General features: G+C 38.0%; 1 protein-coding gene across 7 annotated transcripts in view; it reads left to right on the plus strand.

The window, feature by feature from the left end:
* Positions 1–22,369, plus strand: part of sh3glb2b (SH3-domain GRB2-like endophilin B2b) — a 53,976-nt gene extending 31,607 nt beyond the window's left edge. Inside the window, exons 6-12 of one of the 7 annotated variants that reach the window (XM_065250147.1) lie at positions 11,313–11,375; positions 13,743–13,766; positions 14,935–15,024; positions 15,129–15,229; positions 15,321–15,335; positions 15,630–15,876; positions 21,524–22,369. In XM_065250147.1, the coding sequence (XP_065106219.1) occupies positions 11,313–11,375; positions 13,743–13,766; positions 14,935–15,024; positions 15,129–15,229; positions 15,321–15,335; positions 15,630–15,876; positions 21,524–21,631 (648 nt within the window). In that variant the 3' untranslated portion in view covers positions 21,632–22,369. The remainder of the gene's footprint in view (positions 1–11,312; positions 11,376–13,742; positions 13,767–14,934; positions 15,025–15,128; positions 15,230–15,320; positions 15,336–15,629; positions 15,877–21,523) is intronic. The other 6 variants (XM_065250148.2, XM_065250149.1, XM_065250150.1 and 3 more) reach the window with 6 other exon arrangements.

Here is a 22,369-nt window from a genome sequence, read left to right on the forward strand (position 1 = left end):
AAGGTGATTTATATGAGACAAACGGCGTTCCACGCGCCGAAGGCTGATTGCCGTCGTAAAGCGTGTTCAATCCACAGCAAATGCTGGGCTAGCTCGTAATGACAGCACTTCATGCAGCAGTGTGTAACTTAAGCAAGCTTCCCGGCCGTCAGCTCGGGGCGGGACCTTTGCTTAGTCAAACTGAAGTGGACTTATGAACAATGCCACGATATTCAGCTTTCTGAGGCTCGTTAGAGGGGTACGTGCGCCCCTCTTAAACGAGATGCCGCGCGCGTCTGACTGTGCGCGCGCTTTAAGCTTTGAAACTTATTGTGGCGGGTAGCAAGCTCACTTGAGGTTGATATTACCCTTAATATCTCCGAGTATTGGAGCGGAGGTGTGAGCGTCTTCGGATCCGCTAATATAAATCAGCTATATGGCCGAAAAACGTCATAAACCGCTTGGCTGTAAGCCTTTGAGTGGCCGTCCGGAGAGGGCGCGATTCAAACGCTTGGAGCCATGCAAAAGTCTGAGGCTGTCCTTCCTCTAGGAAGAGAGAATAACAGCCGTAAGACCGTGCTCGTTTGCGCCATCAGCATCGTAGCGGAGAAACTGAGGTGGGCTGCGAGCGAATTTGGCAGAAAGGTGTTAGAGACACCGTACAGTCGTGGGGTGTCAATACACAGTATATGGCCAAACCGGGGTCTTTTCGGCTAGCGTCGATAGAATTATGGACAGCGGACCGTGTGTGCGTATTACTGATTGCTTGTCAGTAAGGCGATAAAGTGTTTAGAGACACCGTACAACCGTGGGTGTCAATACACAGTATAGTAAGCACGGAAATTACTCTTTTTAGAGGAATTAAATACCGTTCGCCACTATAGTGAGGTCGCATAACCGACAGTATTACACAGTATGTTTGGATAAACAGCACACAGAAAACATTTCAGGGCAGTCCAGCCGAGGCGCGACATAACCCCTTTTTCCCAGACGGTTTCGTTCTCTGTTGATGCAGCTATGCTGCGGAGACCAGAGCTCAGCCGTTCAGGTGCACAAGCCTCAGTAGTGACGGTGACCGAACGGCTCACGGAGCAGGGTAGTATGTCTAGGTAGTTTAATGTCAGACTGAACCCATCGCAGAGAGGAAGTCTGCCGCGAGGCCCGCGGTTTTGCCGTTTATTAAAAGGGCAGAAAAACCGGGTATATATATATAAGAATGTACCAATATTCAGCGCACTGATATAGGACGGGACTGAATAAAGGGAGGTATTCGGGCCTCAGTATATTATAAACAAATTCGTTCTGCCTCTGATTCCGTCTAAACCAGAGAGAAATTACCAGGCAGACGAAAAATGAGCTATCTGAAGTGATATCGGCTCAGGCCAGTAAAGCTCTATAATAAGTGTTTTAGCGCTCCAATAGAGGCGTGTCCGCCTTATCGAGCAGACGAATGAGATCGTGCCGCTCCAGGAGGGGAGGGGCATGAAGCTCTCTTATAATGAGTGTTCTTGGTGCTCCAATAGCGGCGAATCGGCCCTATCGAGCAGACGAATGAGATCGCGCCGCTCCAGGAGGGGAGGGGCATGAAGCTCTGTAATCGTTGAACACTGGACAGCTGCATTTAGAGGCAGCGAGCCGTAATACCGCGTGCTAGCTAAGCCGTTAAGAGACCTCACCACTGTGGGGAAAGGAGCGAGGGACTCCGCGAGCGTGGAGCACGAGTGGCTGTGCTATGACAGAGACAGGGGCAGACCGCCCGTGATTGCTTGTCGTATGCATCTATCCAGGTCTACGGTTCCCCGCTTGTTCATCTCAACAAGAGAGGAACGGCAGAGGGGAGCAGCAACACAGACAGAACAGCCATGCGTCGTGATGGTATCACCCGATGCACTCGGGGGATTCATATATGTGCCAGAGATCTCGCCACTGAATGTAAGAGGAGCGAAGGGACTCTGTAAGCATGAACGATTGCGGTGTGACAGAACACAGGGGAGGTTAGTCCGTGTGTGCTTGTCTATGCATCCATCTAGTCTCATGGCTCGCCGTGTGTTCATCCCGGCGAGAGAGGAACAGCAGGGGGAGCACGAAACATGGATAAGACAACCAAAGCATAAGCGCGGTCCCGGCGTGGGAGGTGCCAGACCGGTAACGCGCTCGGAGGAAATTCATAGCAGAGAGGCTCACCGAGCCGCTGTGCTGGACGCTATTACAACAGCGCCTGCTCTTTTAGCTTATAGCCTTTATATTAAAAATATTGATCTTACCGGGCGGCCGCAGGGGAGACCTCGTCAGGCGTGTGTCCGCTGCACAGGGCTCAAACCACGGCAAGCGAAGGCTATCTTCGGTTCTCGGCCGGAAAGCGGCAGGGGAAGACGCTAGACCTGGACTCTGCTATCTTCGGTTCTCAGCCGGAAAACGGCAGGGGAAGACGCTAGGCCTGGACTCCGCTGCAGGGCTTTTGTCAACGGCGAGGTAAGGCTTCTTCTTTTTCTTCGGAGCAGCGAGAGGTTCGCGCTGAAGGAGAAAATAATGAGCTCCTGACGATTGAACCGCGCTTATATAAGGACGCGTTCCTCCCGCGCGCGGGTTCAAACGTCATTGGTCTGTACTTTGTACAGACGTTAACCAATAGGCTTCAGTCACGGAGTAAACAGGAGTTTCCCCCATAGCGTCAGCTAACTGACGCAATGCGAAGTGAACCGTATTGAAAGGGAATGAAAATTTTCCCCTTAAATGTGGAAAAAACAACAAAATTGATTTGAATGATGTCATTTGAAATCATGTGCAAAATAGTAAATGAAGAGATGAGTGTAAGTGTATGCTCCTTATTTTGATACTCTTACTTTGCATTTACTTTCTTGATAGTGACCCTAGCCACTTGTCAAATGTTTCATGACACCTCATAAGTCTAATTTTGCGAGAATTAACAACAGCCTTTTCCCATTTAGATGTGTTTTCCCCATGTTTTTGCTGATTTCACACTGTACACAAATGCCACTGAGGGGGCGTGACCGCAGTCACTTTTGCCGAAGGTGACGTCACGTGCATACCCTCTAATGACATTAAAGCAACACCTCAAAACATCATATGACAACACTCAAACATTCCCCCATCTACTTTTTTATATACTTTTCAAATCCTAGGATTGATCAATGCTTAATTATATGAAAAACAGTACATTTGAAGTACAAAACAATCATATCAACAAAAAACTTGGATTCTCTTAAACAATAGATATCAATTAGAAACATGAATTAAAATCCGTTTTTAAATTCAAGCCCTTGAAGAGAGTATTAAATGTGTAAATATAGTAAGCTTCTCTTTTTAATAAGATATTGTTGACATCGCCACCTCTCCTAAGCACTTTAAAATGTTCAATTCCAATATCCATCAGTACCACGTGATGTCACTGTGTGTCATCTCCACAATTTTTGTGTCCGGTCACAGCTGCGCGCCCTGCTTTATTCTATGGTCACAGCAGCCACAACTACCAGATAAAGATCAATAAAACACTCCCACGAGGTTCACAACAAGATTACAGTTTGCCCAGGATATGTTGTGATGTTGGCTGTAACAACAGTCGTCAGAGGAACCCCAAACTACAATTTTATTTTATTTTATTCCAAAGGAGTTAAATCGTCAGAATAAAGGATTGCCTTCAACAGAAGTGACCAAGGATAACTTAAAGTTCTTGCCTTATTTTAAATAAATACTTAAAAGTTCTCAAGTAATTCAATAATCAAGTAAACAGTAAGTGATAATATAAGAACAGAGAAACACATTTTATTTATTGTTAAATAAATAAATATAACATTAATTAGCAGTTTTTTGATTAACATATACAGCTGTCATTTTAAAAGCTTACAGTAATGGATTCATACGTCATAAACCACTTTTTTCCTAAACTTATCACTTTACACATAACCTATTTATACACATTTATATACGCTAATGAACATTTTGACCATGGGCTGAACACAACCCACAAAGGTGTCCAATCCGGCCCGCATGATGATTTATACAGTTCATAAAAAATTACATTCATGTTAAATAAAGTTAAATGAAGGGTTTTCACCCCAAGACCAGTGTTTTTTTACAGATGTAAATGTGTGTATTTTTGTTTTTATTGTACATTATGATTGTGTTAAGGTTTCTGAGGATTTATGAAAATTGGTGTTGACAAATCCATGTTTTTCTTGCTAAATAATGTGTACTTTGTTTAGTTAATATTAAAAATAATTATCAGCACATTATCAAAAGAAATATTCAGTTTGACACCCCTGGTCTACACTGATGGTGTTAAAGCTGCAGTATAGACGGTTTCCGCAATAACAACATAAACAAACGGCTTTCATTGAACAAACGTAACTTCCAGTAAACGCCGCAAAGAATCAATAACAACAGAGTCCTTTTAGAGTAGTTTTTTTACTGATAACAAGCAAAATAAACAACAGTAGATTACCTTAGTTCAAATTATAGCTAAAGCATATAAAAAACTACTTCGAGGTAATGTCACTGTGTAAAATATGTAAATAATGTTTACAATCTTTACTACAGATCGTCTGCCAAAACTCCCGTCACACAGTGGTCATCCATGATTGCAGTCCCCTCACCTTTAGGAAGCCATAACATTTGTTATTTTTTTCACAAATATTATTTCAGAGTTCAGCCACTAGTTAGACCATTAAACAAACAGAGACAGAAAGTTAGGTTATGCCAAGATGCTTAACCATGGCAATTCACGTGCATCTAATGAATCGTCTTTACACCTTTGGAAGTAGTATGAGTCATATGAAAAGCAAATCTGATTCATGGCAGCTTGTGGACTTTCACTCCCCTCTAGATTTGTCTTTCCAACCCTGAGGTGATTTAGCATTTTTGCCCTCAGGGATGTATTTTAGTCAGAGAACCATATCACATCATACAGACATGCCCTTACCAAGTGATTATCCCGCCTCTTCATGTTCCTATTAGATGTTGTCTTTTCATATAATTTTCACCATGTCTATGATTAGTAATGAGCTAAGACCTAAAAAATGGACCAGTATAAGGTTACCTTCCTGCCGTTTCCATGAAAATTCTGTTGGTCACATGGAAGTATTTTTCCTGTATTTGTGACTCACTAATAGCTTTTTTCTGCACTGATAAAGGTCAAAATTTTTAATTGTGTGCTGTCTGATATTTTCTTCACACAGTGTCAGTGGTCGTTTGTCATTTAGCAGTCGCACTGTACCTTTAAATTTTTATTCAAAACAATTAATTCCCACACTTTTTCCTCCTACACATTCCTAGACGATAGCTTAATAACCTTAGTTTTGTGAAAAACAGCATTTCTTTGAATGTTTTTCTACCATAATTAGCTTGTGCCCTTTGACTTGTTTTGGCGTGTACAACGCTATCTATTGGCTTTTATTGATAAAACTGAAACTGCCCTTTGCCTCTTCCATTTTTGTTTCATTTTGTGAGCGTGTAAAAGTCGCACAAGCTTATTTCATTAATTGCTCTGAAATATACATATACGTATACATGTACAAAACTCTGTGCAGCATGTTAAAGGAATATTCCATTTTCTTAAAAGAAAAATCCAGATAATTTACACACCACCATGTCATCCAAAATGTTGATGTCTTTCTTTGTTCAGTCAAGAAGAAATTGTTTTTTTTGTTTTTTTTAGGAAAACATTCCAGGATTTTTCTCATTTTGATGGACTTTAATAGACCCCAACACTTAACAGTTTTAATGCAGTTTAAAATTGCAGTTTCAAAGGACTCTAAATGATCTCAAAGGAGGCATAAGGGCCTTGTCTAGCGAAACGATTGTCATTTTTGGCAAGAAAAATACAAAATATGCACTTTTAAACCACAGCTTCTTGTCTTCATCCGATCCTGTGACAACTCGCGTAAAAAGTCTCGGATGACGTATGCGTAACTACACCCCAGTGTTTACAAGTGTGGAGGAAGAGGACCGTTCTGATGTTGTTGTATGTAGGATGATACTAATAAATATCTTTGTATCAGTTTACTGTTTAAAATGGTTCGTAAATGTGCGTTTCATATACGCAGTTACGTGAGGTCGCCTTGGCGTGTCACAGGACTGGAGGAAGACGAGAAAAGTGCATATTTTTATTTTTTGCAAAAAATTACAATCGTTTCGCTAGATAAAACCCTTCTGCCTCATTTGAGATCATTTAGAGTCCTTTTAAACGGCATTAAAACTGTTAAGTGTTGGGGTCCATTAAAGTCCATTAAAATCAGAAAAATCCTGGAATGTTTTCCTCAAGAAAACACAATTTCTTCTCTACTGAACAAAGAAAGACATCAACATTTTGGATGACATGGTGGTGAGTAAATATCTGGATTTTTTATTAAGAAAATGGACTATTCTTTTAATATTATAAACCTCTTAAAAGTTTCAACATCCAAAAAAAATGTCAAATTGCAAAACAGCATGTTAAGAGCCAAAATGAGTTGATTTCCCCTCGGCAAGTATGACCTTTGATTGGGTGTGACGTTCTCCGTCTTTAAAGACCACTGACTGATAAAGCACCCCGAGTTATTTAATCCACTCAGTCTTTCCTCAGTCTTTAGTCATCTGCTCTACTGGAGTTTCCTGTTTGGGATTTTGGGGGAATTTTAAGATGAGAATGTTAAACTAGAAGTCTTCAGTACACCCACAAAAATCCTATGCATCAAACTGGTTTTCTATGGAGTGAATACAGTCTCAAAACCTCCCACAAATGCACACAATAAATCCAAACACACACACGGTAATTCACAAATGCACACAATAAATCCAGACGCGCACACGGTAATTCACAAATACACACAATAAATCCAGACACGTGCATGGTAACTCAAATGCGCACAGGAGATCCACATGCGCAAACGAGACTTTACAAATGCTCGTGAGAGACCCACATATTGCAATCCACAAATGCACGCGAGAAATCCACACGCTGTGATCCACAAATGCACTCGAAAGATTCACACGCTGTGATCCACAAATGCACGCAAGGGATCCACACGCTCTCCTCCACAAATACACACATCAGAATGCACATATATAAACAATGCTGCCTTTGGTCACAACACAATACACACATACTTTATTCTGTACCTGTAACTGTTTCTGCCAAATCTTCTTCTTCTTCGGTTTTATTGGCGGTTGGCAAACCAGCTTAAAGGTGTATTACCGCCACCTAATGGACTGGAGTGTGAGCAGCAGATGATAACACGTTAACTTAGCCTATTATAATCTATTAATTAACCCGGTAGTTTTTTAAGAAAAAAAATATTTAATCAAGACTTTTATATGTTGTTTTCCCAATAAATGTTCTGTTGTCAAATTTTGCAGCCAAACGAAGCAGTTCTGTGCCCTAGTGATGACCCAATGTGCAATACAGTGTCTTCCTCAAGAGGGCGCTAATCATGTATATATGTAAAATTACAAAAGTCACATGAAGAGAGAGAAAATGCAATGTTCGCAAATAAGTTTGGACCTTTATTAGACCATTTTGTTATATTAAGTGTATTAAACGTTTTGTTCAGTTTGAACTTTTTTATTAATATGATTTAACATGGACTAGCCTTAGCTTGAAATAAATGTAAAAGGTGTCCAAACTGAAAACAACTTGCACTGACATCTCTTAAAATACATCAGTGTCTATAAAAAGCCCACAATTAATGTTTTAAGTAAGGCATGTTTGATAAATATTTCATAATTAAGCCTAAAGTTTAAGCTAATCCCTGTCTGGGAAAACACCCCTTAGTCTCTTAGTGAGCAAGCAATAGGTGACTGTGGCTAGGATGGTGCCACTCCAAGACGTGTATTAGCAGTGGTGTATTAAACATTTAAAGCATAATGAACAGTTAGAAATGTAGAATTGTTGATGAGAAACGAAGTATTAATACAGTACATAAGTTAAACAATTATTGACAAACCAATTTAATAAGACAACAAAATGGTTTAAGTGCCATTTTATTATTGATTAGAGTATGAAAACATCCAGCATTGGTAATTCATGGTTTTATTTTATTTCAAGTTGTTTAATATATTTGTATGTGGTTGTTTAACTTAAAACAGATACCACATACTGTCGTGTATTCAAGTAAACATTCACCCCAAAAGATTCAGATTGTTCCAGTGGGTCAAAATTATTCTTGAGTTCCTCCAGTTGCTGCAGAGTGAGAATGCTGTTTGGTGTGGGAATAATCATGCCACCTTCTCCTCTTACAGCAAAACCACTTTCATCCCAATCAAAATTAACATTCTTTTCTGAAAAAGTAGTAAAGTACCACTAAACAAATATGAACAATACCACTGTTCTATATCAATATAAAAAAAAATTGTTTGGCTGCGAAATATAAATATAGAACATTTATTGGGAAAACAACATATAAAAGTCTTGATTATATAATTATTTATCTAAAATCTACTGGGTAAATTAATAGATTATAAAAGGCTAAGTTAACGTGTTATCATCTTATTTTATCATCTGCTGCTCACACTCCAGTCCACTAGGTGGCAGTAATACACCTTTAAGCTGGTTTGCCAACCGCCAATAAAACCAAAGAGGAAGATTTGGCAGAAACAGTTACAGGTACAGATAAAGTATTTGTGTATTGTGTTGTGACCAAAGGCAGCAATATATGTGCATTCTGATGTGTGTATTTGTGGATCACAGCGTGTGGATTTCTCGGGTGCATTTGTGGATCACAGCGTGTGGATTTCTCGCGTGCATTTGTGGATCACAGCGTGTGGATTTCTCGCGTGCATTTGTGGATCACAGCGTGTGGATTTCTCGCGTGCATTTGTGGATCACAGCATGTGGATTTCTCGCGTGAATTTGTGGATTGCAATATGTGGGTCTCTCACAAGCATTTGTAAAGTCTCGTTTGCGCATGTGGATCTCCTGTGCGCATTTGAGTTACCGTGCACCCGTCTGGATTTATTGTGTGTATTTGTGTATTACCGTGCGCGCGTCTGGATTTATTGTGTGCATTTGTGAATTACCGTGCGTGTGTTTGGATTTATTGTGTGCATTTGTGGGAGGTTTTGAGACTGTATTCACTCCATAGTTTTCTCTCTTATCAATACAACCTTCAGTCAAGATCTACTGAAGCCTCATCAAACTGCATAAAGATGTGCAAGACATGCAAGTGAACAAAGAAGCATGAAATCTGCACACGGTGTGTTGACTTCACGCATCTTTGTTCGTGACTTCACACTATACTGGGACCAGTCACTGGGGGGCGATCGAGACGTTTTGGCTTCACTTTTCAGGGCATGTGTGGCACGCTTGGTTTCAACTGAAGGCTATTGAGCTCCTGAATTACAAATGCTGCCATAACTGCATGCTTTATTCTTGTCTCTACTTAATCATGACTCTCTACACAATTAACCCTCTTCCATTGTATGTATACTGTAACTGTATGTATGTATGTATTGTATTGCATTTGTAGTAATAATGACATTTTTGAAAGGTAAACAGAACAGAACTTACAAATCTAAAATGTAGGTCATCTTCAAAAAAGTCTGATGAAAATAAATTGAAGCTGGTGTAGGTATATACCCATTACAGAACATCAAATCAATTAGTCAAATGTATGTGTTTATTCATTGTATGGGTTAAATCATCTTATGTTCATTTTCTTTCATTGAATCCTTCAGCTAATAAAGAAAGCCATGCTGTAATCGCATGTTTGTGTACTGTTAGATTCGGATTGGTTACAAAAATAGCTTACAATTGGTATGGTAATGCAAAACTCCTCTTCATTTTTGAGAGCGGATATCAGGACATTGACATCACTGTGGTCTTTATAATTGTAGCTAATTATGACATCAACTTTTTATATTGTGCATTTATATCTTGTTTGATGTATTTATAGAGATTTGGAAAAACTGACCTTACAAAAACATATTTGAATTACCAAAAACAAAACTACTGTGCTCTCAGAAAAGACATGTAGGGGTGGTTTCCTGGACAGGGATTAGTTTAAACCAGGACGTTTGAACAAACATGCTTTACTAAAAACTTACTTGTGTGCATTTTGAAGTAAAACAAAGGACACTGATGTATTGATGCTCTTACATTTATTTAGTCTAGGACAAGTCTAATCCCTGTCCGGGAAACCGTACAGGTTAATCTCGGCATAAATTTCTTTGCATTTCAAAGTGTGTGGCTAGACTTTCATCTTAAGATCTAAACAGTGGTGTAGCTTATACTGCCAAATGCTGCATTGATGATTTAATGCGGCATAAATATAACGTTATTTACAATAAGCTACTGTAAAACCTAGATAGAACATTGCGTTATCATCATTATCATGGGTTTAACCCCAGTGAACACACATACTGAGCAAAATTTGCAGGTATAGCACTGCAAAACACTTTGGGAAAAGGCATCTGTTAAATCCATAAATGTTAACTCTTTCCCCTCCATTGACGAGTTATCTTTTATGTTAATCTGCAATACCGTGATTATCCACTTACCCAATTTATGAAAAAACTGAAGCCAAAATTTTATTTAGATTTTACATTTAGTCATTTAGCAGACCCTTTTGTCCAAAGCGACTTACAAATGAGGTAAACAATAGAAGCAATTATACACAAGAACAGCATTTACTAATTATTTACTCATTTTAAACTCTATGTATGTTTTGATAATCGTTCTGAATTTGATCTCTAATAAAATTCCTTCACAAAAATGCAATTATTTTAGCTTTTTGCTAAAAATTTTTTTTAAATAAAAATACCCATATTTAAGAGTTTATAAGCAGAGAAAAAAATAGATAGGATGAAACGTTTTTTCCCCATTTTGTTTGTTTGTTTGAAAACAGAGGGTCTATTCTTTTATTTGATATACTTGTATGTTTATATATTTTTAGAAGAACATTTTCCTGGATGGTATTTTGTGAAACTTTTGTGAAAATCACAAAAACTGCTGGCGGGCAACTTAACAAAAAATAATGTCTTGTGGGAAATGAGTCAATGAAGCTTTGTTTTGATCCTCAGAGCATCTTTACGTCATCTTTGTAAAGTACTGATGTCATGCAAATTGTCATTCACAGGAAATTAGAGGAGTTCTATTAAATCTAAAACAGCTTGAATTGGCAAAGTATTTTTACTATTGTTGCAAAATTATTAACTTATGACAAATTCTTATTTGTGTGTCTGCCCTTTTAAGACAAAGGCTTATTTGTCCAAAATAGGCCAAACTTTTTTTGATTGCCTTGATTATTATCACATGTTTATCAGTGAAAAAACTGGGGAAAAATTTAGGGGATGTGGACGCATGATTCTTTGTAAAACTCTGTTTCCCCCTTCACCTGTAGGCTGCGCCAGACTTTCAGGAGACTAGGCCCCGCAATTATGTCCTGTCCGCAAGCGCATCTGCGGTAAGAGAGCTGTAGAGTTTCAGCATTAGAATGATATTCCCCCTTCACAATCTCTCCGGTGATACTGATTGATTTTGCTGAGCTCCTCCGTGTTCCTGGGTCAACATCCTTGTTTGTTGTAGAGCAACATTCTTGACATCAGATTTTAGGGTTAGGTTTAGTCTTAATCTTAGCACAATGGTCTTCAAACTGGGGTGCGTGAGATGGTGCCAGGGGACTCCAATGTTATGACATTTTATAAAATACAACAATTTATCATAAATTCTGTGTAATTTAACCTCAGAAAAATAATGGTGGTTTTCCATTGCATAGTACCCCACGGTTTGGGTTGGGTCATCTATACTTTTGTGAGCTTTTTGTGATACTTTTTTTTTAGTACCACCTCGGTCGGGGTTCCAAGTGACCCGAGCTTATATCAAAACGTGACGCGAAAACACTGTAGATCACTGATTGGTCTGAGAGAATCGTTACTACCAGCGTCATCGCTATAATGTAAAAGATTAGCTTTACCCTCATGCGCACAGGAAAGTTTGATAACCACTGTCTTAGGGTTAGTTTAGGGGCATGAACACCATTCTTTATTTCCCTTTAATTAAAGAGGTAGGTTACACTCATAAATGCTGGATTGGTTCAACCAGTGGTTGGAAAAAATATGGAAAAACCCAACTGTTGAATTAAAGGTACAGTGTGTAGATTTAAGCAGCATCTAGCGATGAGAGTGCGAATTGCAAACAACAGCTCATTCCACGGCTATCTTATATACGTGACCCAACAATGGATTAAAACAACCCATCATTTTGGATTAAAACAACCCAGCATAGGTGAAATTATAACCCAGTAGATTGGGTTTGTCTTTTTTGACCCAGTGCTGGGTTGAAAATAACCCACCATTTTTTATAGTGGAATTTATTAGTGTATTTTGTGTTGTAACAACCCAGCGTAGGTTAATTTAAACTAACAATTGGGTTTGTCCGTAAATTACCAACACTATTTTTTTATGGTTTGAGTGAATGGTTATAGGCTTGAAATGAGTTTGAACTTAATTTATATGACAGGATTATTGTTGCAGAACCAGCAAAAGATGTTGACCTGCTTGAGAAACACACATTGCTTTGCAAAATCAAGGTGTGCCACTTGTTCTCTTTGTTTCTTTCTTTTGCTATGTGACCCTTATTTGTATATATTTCATGTATGGTGTATTTGCACCAAACCCAGATGTTATCTGAATCTTAAAAATTAGCATTTCTTAAGGTACATTTAGATTAGCAAGGTGTCCTGCGTTATTCAAACGGGTGGTAAAGCAGTGCAATGCATTGTTTTACATTTTAAAAAATTAAACAAAAAATATGTCAAATAAATAATGAATCCTCAATATTATATGAAACTTTCTAAACTTTTTTGTGTAGAAGGTGGTTGAATGACTGCATGTGATAGTAAAAGGTCTATGCTATCACAGAAACGTCACTTCTTCATCTTTCTCGCTCCCTAGCTGTCTCTCTATCTCTTTGCTTTAGGTATGTTGTGTGCATCACCATCTTGGTTTAGTGACGATAGCATCTTTCTAAAACTGTTGTTTCCATTTCTGTCAATTTTTCTGATTTCTAACGTTGTGGTTTCTGTTCTGCATTGTTGAAGTCTGGTGTTTGTTTGTCTTTTACTGTTGGTGTGAGTAAATGTTCTTTATTACATAAAAATCACTTGTTTTCCACATTCCACAGTACAAAAGGAAATCAGTCTCGTCTCATGCAGCTGAAGGTCTGGGTTATGGCCGCTTTGAATGGCCAAGGACCGCCAAATAGTCCATATGACTGTGGCAAACACATTAAAATATCTTTTTCAGATTCCACTGACTGCTTCAAGCAAAACTCTCGGATGCCTTTTTAAGACTTTATGAACGTTTGACCAGCGGTCTGATACTAAGACTAATTATTCAGTGAAAAAAGTGAAAGATCAAATGCATAGCTTACTAACTTGCATATATCTGCAAAACTAAACTCAAGAAATCAAGGCGGTTGTAAATGCACAAGTCGAGTATCTTCCAACCATTGTTATATCTAAAAACACATAGCTTGCGCAAGGTGATCTGAAAGTATATTGACGTCATGTTATTGCATCAGTCAAAAAGTGAAAATCCCCATAAACAAGTTTCTTCTTGTGCTTGATGTAGTTTCACTTATACAGTAAGTGTTATGTTTAATAACTTTTATGCAAGGTTTTATTGCACTGTTTTAATATCAAGAAGACCCTATGGTGGTTAACAATGCTTTATTTTTAAGTCAAGCCAATTATTTGATTGTGACCAGACATACTCTTGGTACAGTAAGATACCATTGTTTTTTCTATTGTCTGTTGCGCTGCACGATCCAGCTCTGGAGTGAGGAAGTGGATAAAGTGAGTAGTGCCCAATCAGCTTCTTCCTATTCCTATTTACTGTCATGAGGCATTGTAAACGGTAGTTCCTCGGGAGTGAGGAAATCTCTGTGTAATAATTGACGTAATGAATAATTGCACAGTCGTATATAAATAAATGTCTGTGCATTTATATATTAAGGTGTCCAGAGTCATGTTTTTGTTGTTCTGTCCTCCACAACATTTAAAAGGCCAAAACATTCAAAACATTTTTGTCCCCGTTTTCTAATTCATATACAGGTGCTGGTCATTTAATTAGAAAAAAAAAAAAATTATTTCACTAATTCCATTCAAAAAGTGAAAATTGCATATTATATTCATTCATTACACACCGACTGCTATATTTCAAAAGTTTATATCTTTAATTTTGATGTTAATTTTTTTTTTTTTAAATCCCAAATTCAGTATCTTAGAAATTTAGTATATTACTTAAGAACAATACAAAGAAAGGATTTTTAGAAATCTTGGCCAACTGAAAAGTATGAACATCATAAAAAAAATGTAAGCATGTACAGCACTTAAAACTTAGTTGGGGCTCCTTTTGTCTGAATTACTGCAGCAATGCGACATGGCATGGAGTCGATTAGTCTGTGGCACTGCTCAGGTGTTATAAGAGCCCAGGTTGCTCTGATAGTGGCCTTCATCTCTTCTGCATTGTTGGGTCTGGCATCTCACATCTTCCTCTTTCTCAATCATAAGTTTATTTAATCATCTAACCACTTGTGAGACTGAAGCTGTGGTCTAGTGGTTGAGGCACATGCAGAGCATGTGTTTTGCTGTGATACTTATGGGGAAGTTAGAGTCTGGCCTGAATCCATGTTTTTTGATATCAAAAGTGCACACAATTTAAATAATGTCTTTATTGGCTAAAGGAGACGATACAAACAAATTCAAGTAGGCTACACAGAGGAGTATTCCTGACAGATGTCGAAATGACTCTTAGTGCCTTGAATGATTTATTCCTGTTTGCTTACCAGATTAGATCAACAAATGAAAATCGTATTTTGTGTATGCGTGCGTGTGTGTCAAAGATGAACATGTTTCTTTGCATAAAACAGCACATGCTTGCTTTTTTGTGTGAGAGGACCTTTTATGATGATTTGTCTGATGGTTTTCTCTGGCTCGCATGTATGGGTTGTGGTTCCACCAGGCTGAACAAGAATTGCGTTTGGCTCAGACTGAGTTTGACAGACAGGCAGAAGTGACACGCCTCCTTCTGGAAGGCATCAGTAGCACACATGTGAGTACATGCCATTCACAGACAAGCTTTCATTTTGAACATTACATGGCACGGTTTGATGTGTTTAAGGTGATTTATACAGTACCTCAATCTTCCCATTGCAGGTGAACCACTTGCGTTGCCTTCAGGAGTTTGTGGAGGCTCAGGCTGCTTACTATGCACAGTGTCACAAGCACATGCAGGACCTTCAGAAAGAACTGAGCAGGTGAGAATTACAGACAGACAGATTTTAGTAATGGCAGTTGCAATTTCCACTTTAACCTTGTTTCTGTTTTTTCTTGTGTTCTTGCGCTCAGTGCAAACGGAGATACGTGAGTAATTCTTTCCGTCATTTAAAAAAAGGAAGTGTTCACAATCATGTGAAAGAGAAGTAACGAAGTAAAGCAATCTTTGAAATCTTTCTTCTGAATGTCTCTGGATGATGTCATAAACATATCATGTTTCTTACGCTTATGTTGTGAATGCAGTTCTTGCATGAAAGCAAAAGGCTGCTTCAGGAGTTTAATGGAAAATGTTGCTTTTAAAAAACAGAAGTAAATATCTACACATTCTTGTCATGTTGCTTTCCACCTACACAGCATGTCTTTCCTGTGATCTGTTTTCAGGTTTCCTAATGCTTTTGCTACAAATGCCTCTGCATCAGGGGTGTCAGCAGGTCATTCTCCCCTTGCCACTGCTACCCTGCCTGGGGCTTCTTCACCCAGTCATCCCCACAATGCCTCCAATGCACTTGGGTCCGGCACGCTGAAGATAGAGGAGGTGAAGCCACCTGCCACTGGCACTCGCAAAGCCAAAGTGCTTTATGACTACGACGCTGCAGACACAAGCGAACTTTCCCTTCTCGCCGATGAGGTAAGAATTTATCAACAGGATAATCTCCTAAAAATGTATTACCTCATAACAATTCATAATCTAGTAAAAATTCATTATATAATCTTAGTTCCTGATGTAGTTTCACTGGTGCTTCTTTCTTTTCTTTTTTTCGTTCCTTATTTCTATCTTTCTTTTTTTATTCATTCATTCTTTCTTCCATTCTGTCTGTCTGTTTATCTTTCTTTCTTTCTTTTACTGCTGTATGTCTGTCTTTTTTCCTTCTTCTATCCTTTCTTTCTTTCTTTTATCCGTCTTTCTTTCTTTCCTTCTTTTATTCTGTCTTTCTTTCTTTCGTCTGTCTTTTTTTCTTTCACTCTTTCTGTCTGTCTTTTTCATTCATTTATGTCTGTCTGTCTGTCTGTCTGTCTGTCTGTCTTTCTTTCTTCCATTCTTTCTTTTGTGTTGTCTTTCTTTCTTTTTTATTTTCCTTTTTTCTTTCCTTCGTTCCTTCTTTCATTCATTCTTTTTTCATTCACTCTTTCTGTCTATCTGTCCTTTATTTATTTATTCTTTCTTTCTTTTACTCTTTCTGTCTGTCAATCTTCCTTCGTTCGTTCGTTCGTTCATTCATTCATTCATCATTTTCATCTCTTTCTTTCTTTCACTCTTTTATGCTTTATTTTTTGTTGATTTTATACAACAGTCCTATTGAATAAGCAGTTATTATTGAATAGCATATTATTATAGTCAATATATGGCCTGATAGTTTGTTGAGTGTCACCCTTTGTCGACATTTGCATTAGTTGTTTTTTAATAAATTGGAAGTGCACGTTTTTCCTTTTTTATTCTATCTTTCTTTCTTTTACTCTTTCTGTCTATCTGTCTTTATTCATTCATTCATTCATGACTAATAAATTGGAAATGCACTTATGGTTGTGGTCTGGTTAAGTGGATGTTTTCAGTTTCCTGCAAGGAATGATTTAATCGGATGAGGTTTAGATAGGGAGCTTATTTAACCACAGAGGAACTGGAAAATCAAATGTTCTGCACTTGTGACATAAATCCTCTTCAGTTGACGGAAGACAAGACTGGCAGCTGACTTCAACACCGCAAATACGCAGACAAGTGATGCAAAAACAGTGAAGCATTACCATTAGTATTTACCAAAAGTTTTTAACCATTTAAGAAGCCAGGACCCTGCTGAAAAAGAGATTTTAAATCTCAAGAGTTTTTTAAGTTTAAATAAATAAAATACTGATATCTCAGATATGGTTTAAATGCCCATGCAAAGTCTCTTAATGCATTTTTAAGTTATTTGAGTGCACCTTTCAGCTTCAAACAAATAGAAAATTCCCATCCATGAAGTTGTTTCCCTTTTGATACAGTTCACTTCGCATTGCATTAATAGCTATTGCTGTGGGGGAAACCTGTTTAACATTGAAGCCTATTGGTTAACATCTGTAAAAATCACAGATGCGCCCGAAATGGTGGACTCGAGCAACATTGGCCTGTGATTCACACAGACGTTAAACTATCATTAGTGTTTTCATGGACCTTTATAATCCGATCATAATAGACGCACAATCAGATTAAAAAAGTCACATGTAAACACGTCAATCGGATTCAATTGGCTGATAAAAGTTTTGTTCTGATTGTAAGGGGTGGTTTAAACCTTTTCAAATCTGACAGAGAGGACATGTAAACACTTGAATAAAAAATGCAAATAGAAAGTTTGGCGTATGTGCGACGTCAGATCGCGTAATGATGTATGGCACATGGCTGTTGTTGTCGAAGACTTGATGCCATGCAGTAAACAAAACTGGTCTGCAGTAGCAACCACGTCGTTGCTCAGTATTTTTTTATTGTTTATTTTGATTTAGCCGCATAGACAACATTGTTTATTTCAAGTCAGTAGTAGTTGCATTTTCCTGCTGTTCAATTTTTTTGTTTTTATATAATACAACAATAACTAAAATATACAAAAAAGTTTATTTTCTGTAGACATAGGGAAAAAGTCATTTTTTCCATATATATAATTTACTATGTCCATCCACTCTCGTATTGTGGAGGGTTCAGGAAGCAACCAACGCCTTGTAAGAGCTTTTTTACCGGCAGATGTTTAAATGCCAAATAGATATTCATTCTGTCGGCTAGCCCGTAAATCAACATTTCCTAAAAACATTGTACAAAATGGAAGGGAAGAGTAGTGTTATTGTTTTCCAATCCTTTATGAAGCTCTGCCCAGAAAGGTTTTATCACTGGGCAATCCCAGAATTGCAAATCACTTTTTTTAGCAGCACCCTCCACCCTAACTTTCGCCTGGCTAACACCAGACCAGTCTCATAGAGAATGAGACGTGGTCTGTGAACCATATGCTCATTTTCTCGTATTTGAGGCGTGGTTTACGAATGCCCAGAGCCGTTTATTGGGTGCAACAAATGTCTATCAAATGCATCTGTACATAGCTCATAGCCAATTGTTTCAATTATACCAGATGACGTATGTAGAGCGACATAAATTCAAACGTAAACAACTTTAATCGGGTACGTGTGCACACAGTTGAAAGCTATGCAACTAAACCGGTAGCTGTATGTTAATATTGAAAAGCAACACAACTTAGTGGCACTGTGACAACCACAGTACAGGCATAATGACAATATGATATTAATAAAAACCACTTACCATTTATAAGTTAATTGTACTTCGTCAACAACGATGCCTAGCAGGTTGGTCCTATAAAACTCCGTGGCTATCATGTCTTGCCATATCCAAACATTCTTCTTGGATAAAAAATTGTTTAACGCCAAAAGTTGCTCTTTTTTTAAATAAACTTGCGTTCAAACTACATAGAACGCTATCTAAGGCTGAATCGAAAAAGTAACTTCAGGTCTGCTGCCATGTTGGATAAACAAAAAACTGCTTTGGTGTGTCGCATAGACGTTGTCATCGGTTCCCTATTTCATGGGCAAAATTGGTCCAACATACCTCATCAAGATGTCTTATTTCAGAATATAAACAATTACAAAGCTGACAATTATTTTTAGTTAATCGTAAATTGATGTAATATGCTTATGACTTGCGAATGTAATGCTCAGTTAACTTAAATAAAGCAGACTTGATGACGCATGCAGCCTGCATATGCGACCTGCGTAGATTGAAAGCCTTCGAATTGAACAACAGCCGCACATCGTGATGAACCTGCAATTTAATGGTTTGACTTGAGGCAGATTTGAAAGCCTGTTGAAGACCTATTCTCGAGTACATTAAAACAAGTCGCCAAGGAAGCGAAAAACAGATTTAAAATGACAACGCGACAGGAAAAACAACAAGACCAAAGTCAATATTGGAGTAACGTTAGTTTTCCAAGATCATGAGGCTCAAGGGTAGGGATGGGCAGATTGATCCTAAAGTATCAATATTTTCGATCCTGCCTTTGTATCAAAAGGATTGATTCTCAAGTACAAGTATCGATTCTATTTGTTTGTTTGTTTTTTAACAAGTGATTTTAGATTTTTTGGTAATAGTTGGATGCCGTTTTTATATAAATACACTTAAATCATAACGTCAGTTGAAACTATATCTTCTTCCGCTGTATCAGTATTACAGCGTTCATCCACTTAGTCACTGCCAGCACACTCGGTCAGCACAGGCCGGTTTAACAAAGGAGTTTAAGTGCATTGTTGCGGTCAATTAATAATGATGAATCCTCGTATGACATTTGTCAACAAAAAAATATGCCACTGTGGTAAGACCACAAATATGCAAAGCATCTAAAAGCAAAATACCTGTTACAGAGCACGAAGAAGTGCAGCCTTACAGTAATCCCTGATTTTCAGTGCATTCCAGTCTACTGACTTTTATCAGGGTTTTATGTAAGCAATAAGGTACGAGAGGCTGTGCTGTATAGTGAATAAGTAACGGCTGAAGGGCGTTGTTAGGTACAGCACTTGCCTCAAGTACCTTATTGTTGGTTTTATGTGTTCAAACAGCCACACGCCGTCTCTCCGCCCATTTATGAAATCTGAGGTACTGAGATCAATGTTTTACATCTTTGCTGACCTCTAGCATGAACACACGGTGTACAGCACTATTTTTTGTCTTTCATTGATAAAACTAAAGTGGCTGATCTGCGCATCTTTTATTAGTTTCATTTTACAAGCGTGTGAAAGTTGTGCGATCTTATTTTAGCAATTGCGCTGACATATCAGAGAAAGCTCTTACATATACACGGACAAAACCTCGTTGTACTATGCTTACTTACAATACAAGCAGTGGACTCTGACATAATATTAGTTTGAGTCCATTTAAACCCATCATTACTCCCGCTCATGTTTAAATGACAGGAGAGGGACTCGTCCACAGACCAGTCCCCTCAGTGATCTGGAGAGAAGCGGTCGAAAGTGGACAAAAGAGACAGATTAAATACCAGGTGTAAACGTGATGTGTCTCTCTCGTCCACTTGGGATCTTTAAAAGAGATCAGACTGGTGTAGAACATTGGCATCATGTGCACTGTCGGGCATTCTTTTTAAAGGGATAGTTCACCCAAAAATGAAAATTCTGTATAAATTTCTTTGTTCTGATGAACACAAATGAAGATATTTTAAGAAATGTTTGTAACCAGACCATTCGTGGACCCCATTCACTTCTATAGTAGGAAAAACGAATACTATATAAGCGGATGGGGTCCACAAATGGTTTGGTAACAAACATTTCTCAAAATATCTTCCTTTGTTTTCATCAGAACAAAGATATTTATACAGGTTTGTAACAATATGATGGTGAGTAAATGATGACAGAATTTTCATTTTTGGGTGAACTATCCCTTTAATGTTTGAAAAAAAATCCTGTTTTAGTTTGCATATAGTTAATTAAATTACCTTCATAAATGCAGTTTTTAAACAAGTATGATATACTCTTAATTATTTATTAATACTAGTGAATAGTTTTTAATTATTTTAAGCTTCTGTGGATGATGGTTATGGACCATAATCTACAGAAGCATTGTTTGGGCTCAGGAAGAGACATTTTAATTGCGTGGTAAATGAACGCAGCACTGCACAAATCATAATGCACTCGTCGTCTCCTTATAAGCATCTGTAATACAGTAGAAGTAGATAAATATTAAGTCATATAAACGCACATATGAACTCTGTTACATTATTCAGCGTTTATGTAAACAGTGCGTTTGGATTCATCAATCTGATTGATTTTATTCTGATCAAAACAAAGTGTCCATGTAAACAGAGCTAATGTCAGTTAACATGAGTTTCCCACATAGCGCCAGCTGATGCAATTCTTGTTTATCTTGGGGAACCAGGGTTATGTGAGTAACCTATTTCCCACTGCAGGATTTTTTAAATCCTGGCCGACTATGAAATCTGCTTTCAGCACGCACAAAAGAAGAGTCTTGACAGATTTTTTACTCCCACATATTAAACATGCTGTCACTGGAAGATTTGAAAATCCTGGCACATCACACACTAAAGGTATTGAGATAATCATTCCAGAGGGAGAGCTTTACGTGACCTCATGAGAAAGCGGAAGCACACAATTTGAGATTCTGACTAATTTATCATTATTTGTACATTAATTTAGTAATTTTGAAAGTATGGTTCTTTGAGGACTGTGCAAGCGAATCCAAATCCCAATTTGTTCTTAATTTGTCTTTCTATGTTATTCTGTAGCTGATTACCGTGTACACCGTGCCAGGCATGGACCCGGACTGGCTTATTGGAGAGAGAGGCAACCAGAAAGGCAAAGTGCCTGTTACGTACCTGGAGCTCCTAAGCTAGAAGCCCCTCCTCGACACAAACAGAGTCATACTGGTGACTGAATTATGCATGAACAAATATCCACACACTCCTGAACACTCAGTGAATTGATTTTTTTTTCTTTTTTGTAATACCTTGATTTGCATTTTGAACAGTGTTCAAAGTCTGTGTTACTATGTTTAAACCCCTAGTTATGTTGTTTCATTTGAACATTACACTACAGAACCCTGTTTTTATTTCTTGTGATCCTGTGACTGCTAGATTTTTATGAAGTTTGTCATACCCTTGAAATTTCTTCGAAAGCGAGAAAAAAAATAAGCTTGGGGCGCTTAAGGGTGATGTGTGTTGTCTTCGTGTGTGTGGGTGTGATGATACATGTTTTGTTTTATGGTAAAATTAGATCATGTTCTTTAAATAGATCCACATCTTTATGTATGGTCTCAATTACATACAGTCTACTCCATGCACGGTGGTCTTTGTTCAAAATGTGTAAATTGTTGTAAGAGGATTTTATGTTTTGAGAGATGTGTGAAAGCTTTTGGTCCAGTTAAGATACTGTATAAGATTAAAAAAGATCTGCTCATATATAAAGAACAGAATTTTTTAACCCAGAATTAGTAACTTTTTGAAATGTATTCACATCCACTCAGTTGATGGCTTTGTCATTTCCTTTCAATGTTCAGTGCTTGTTTAAAAAGTTGCGTAATGAATGAATGAATGAAACTTGAATATAATAAAGAGAGTTTTACCGATTCTTGA

The sequence above is a fragment of the Paramisgurnus dabryanus genome, chromosome 5 (assembly GCF_030506205.2).
Source record: "Paramisgurnus dabryanus chromosome 5, PD_genome_1.1, whole genome shotgun sequence".
NCBI lineage: Eukaryota > Metazoa > Chordata > Actinopteri > Cypriniformes > Cobitidae > Paramisgurnus > Paramisgurnus dabryanus.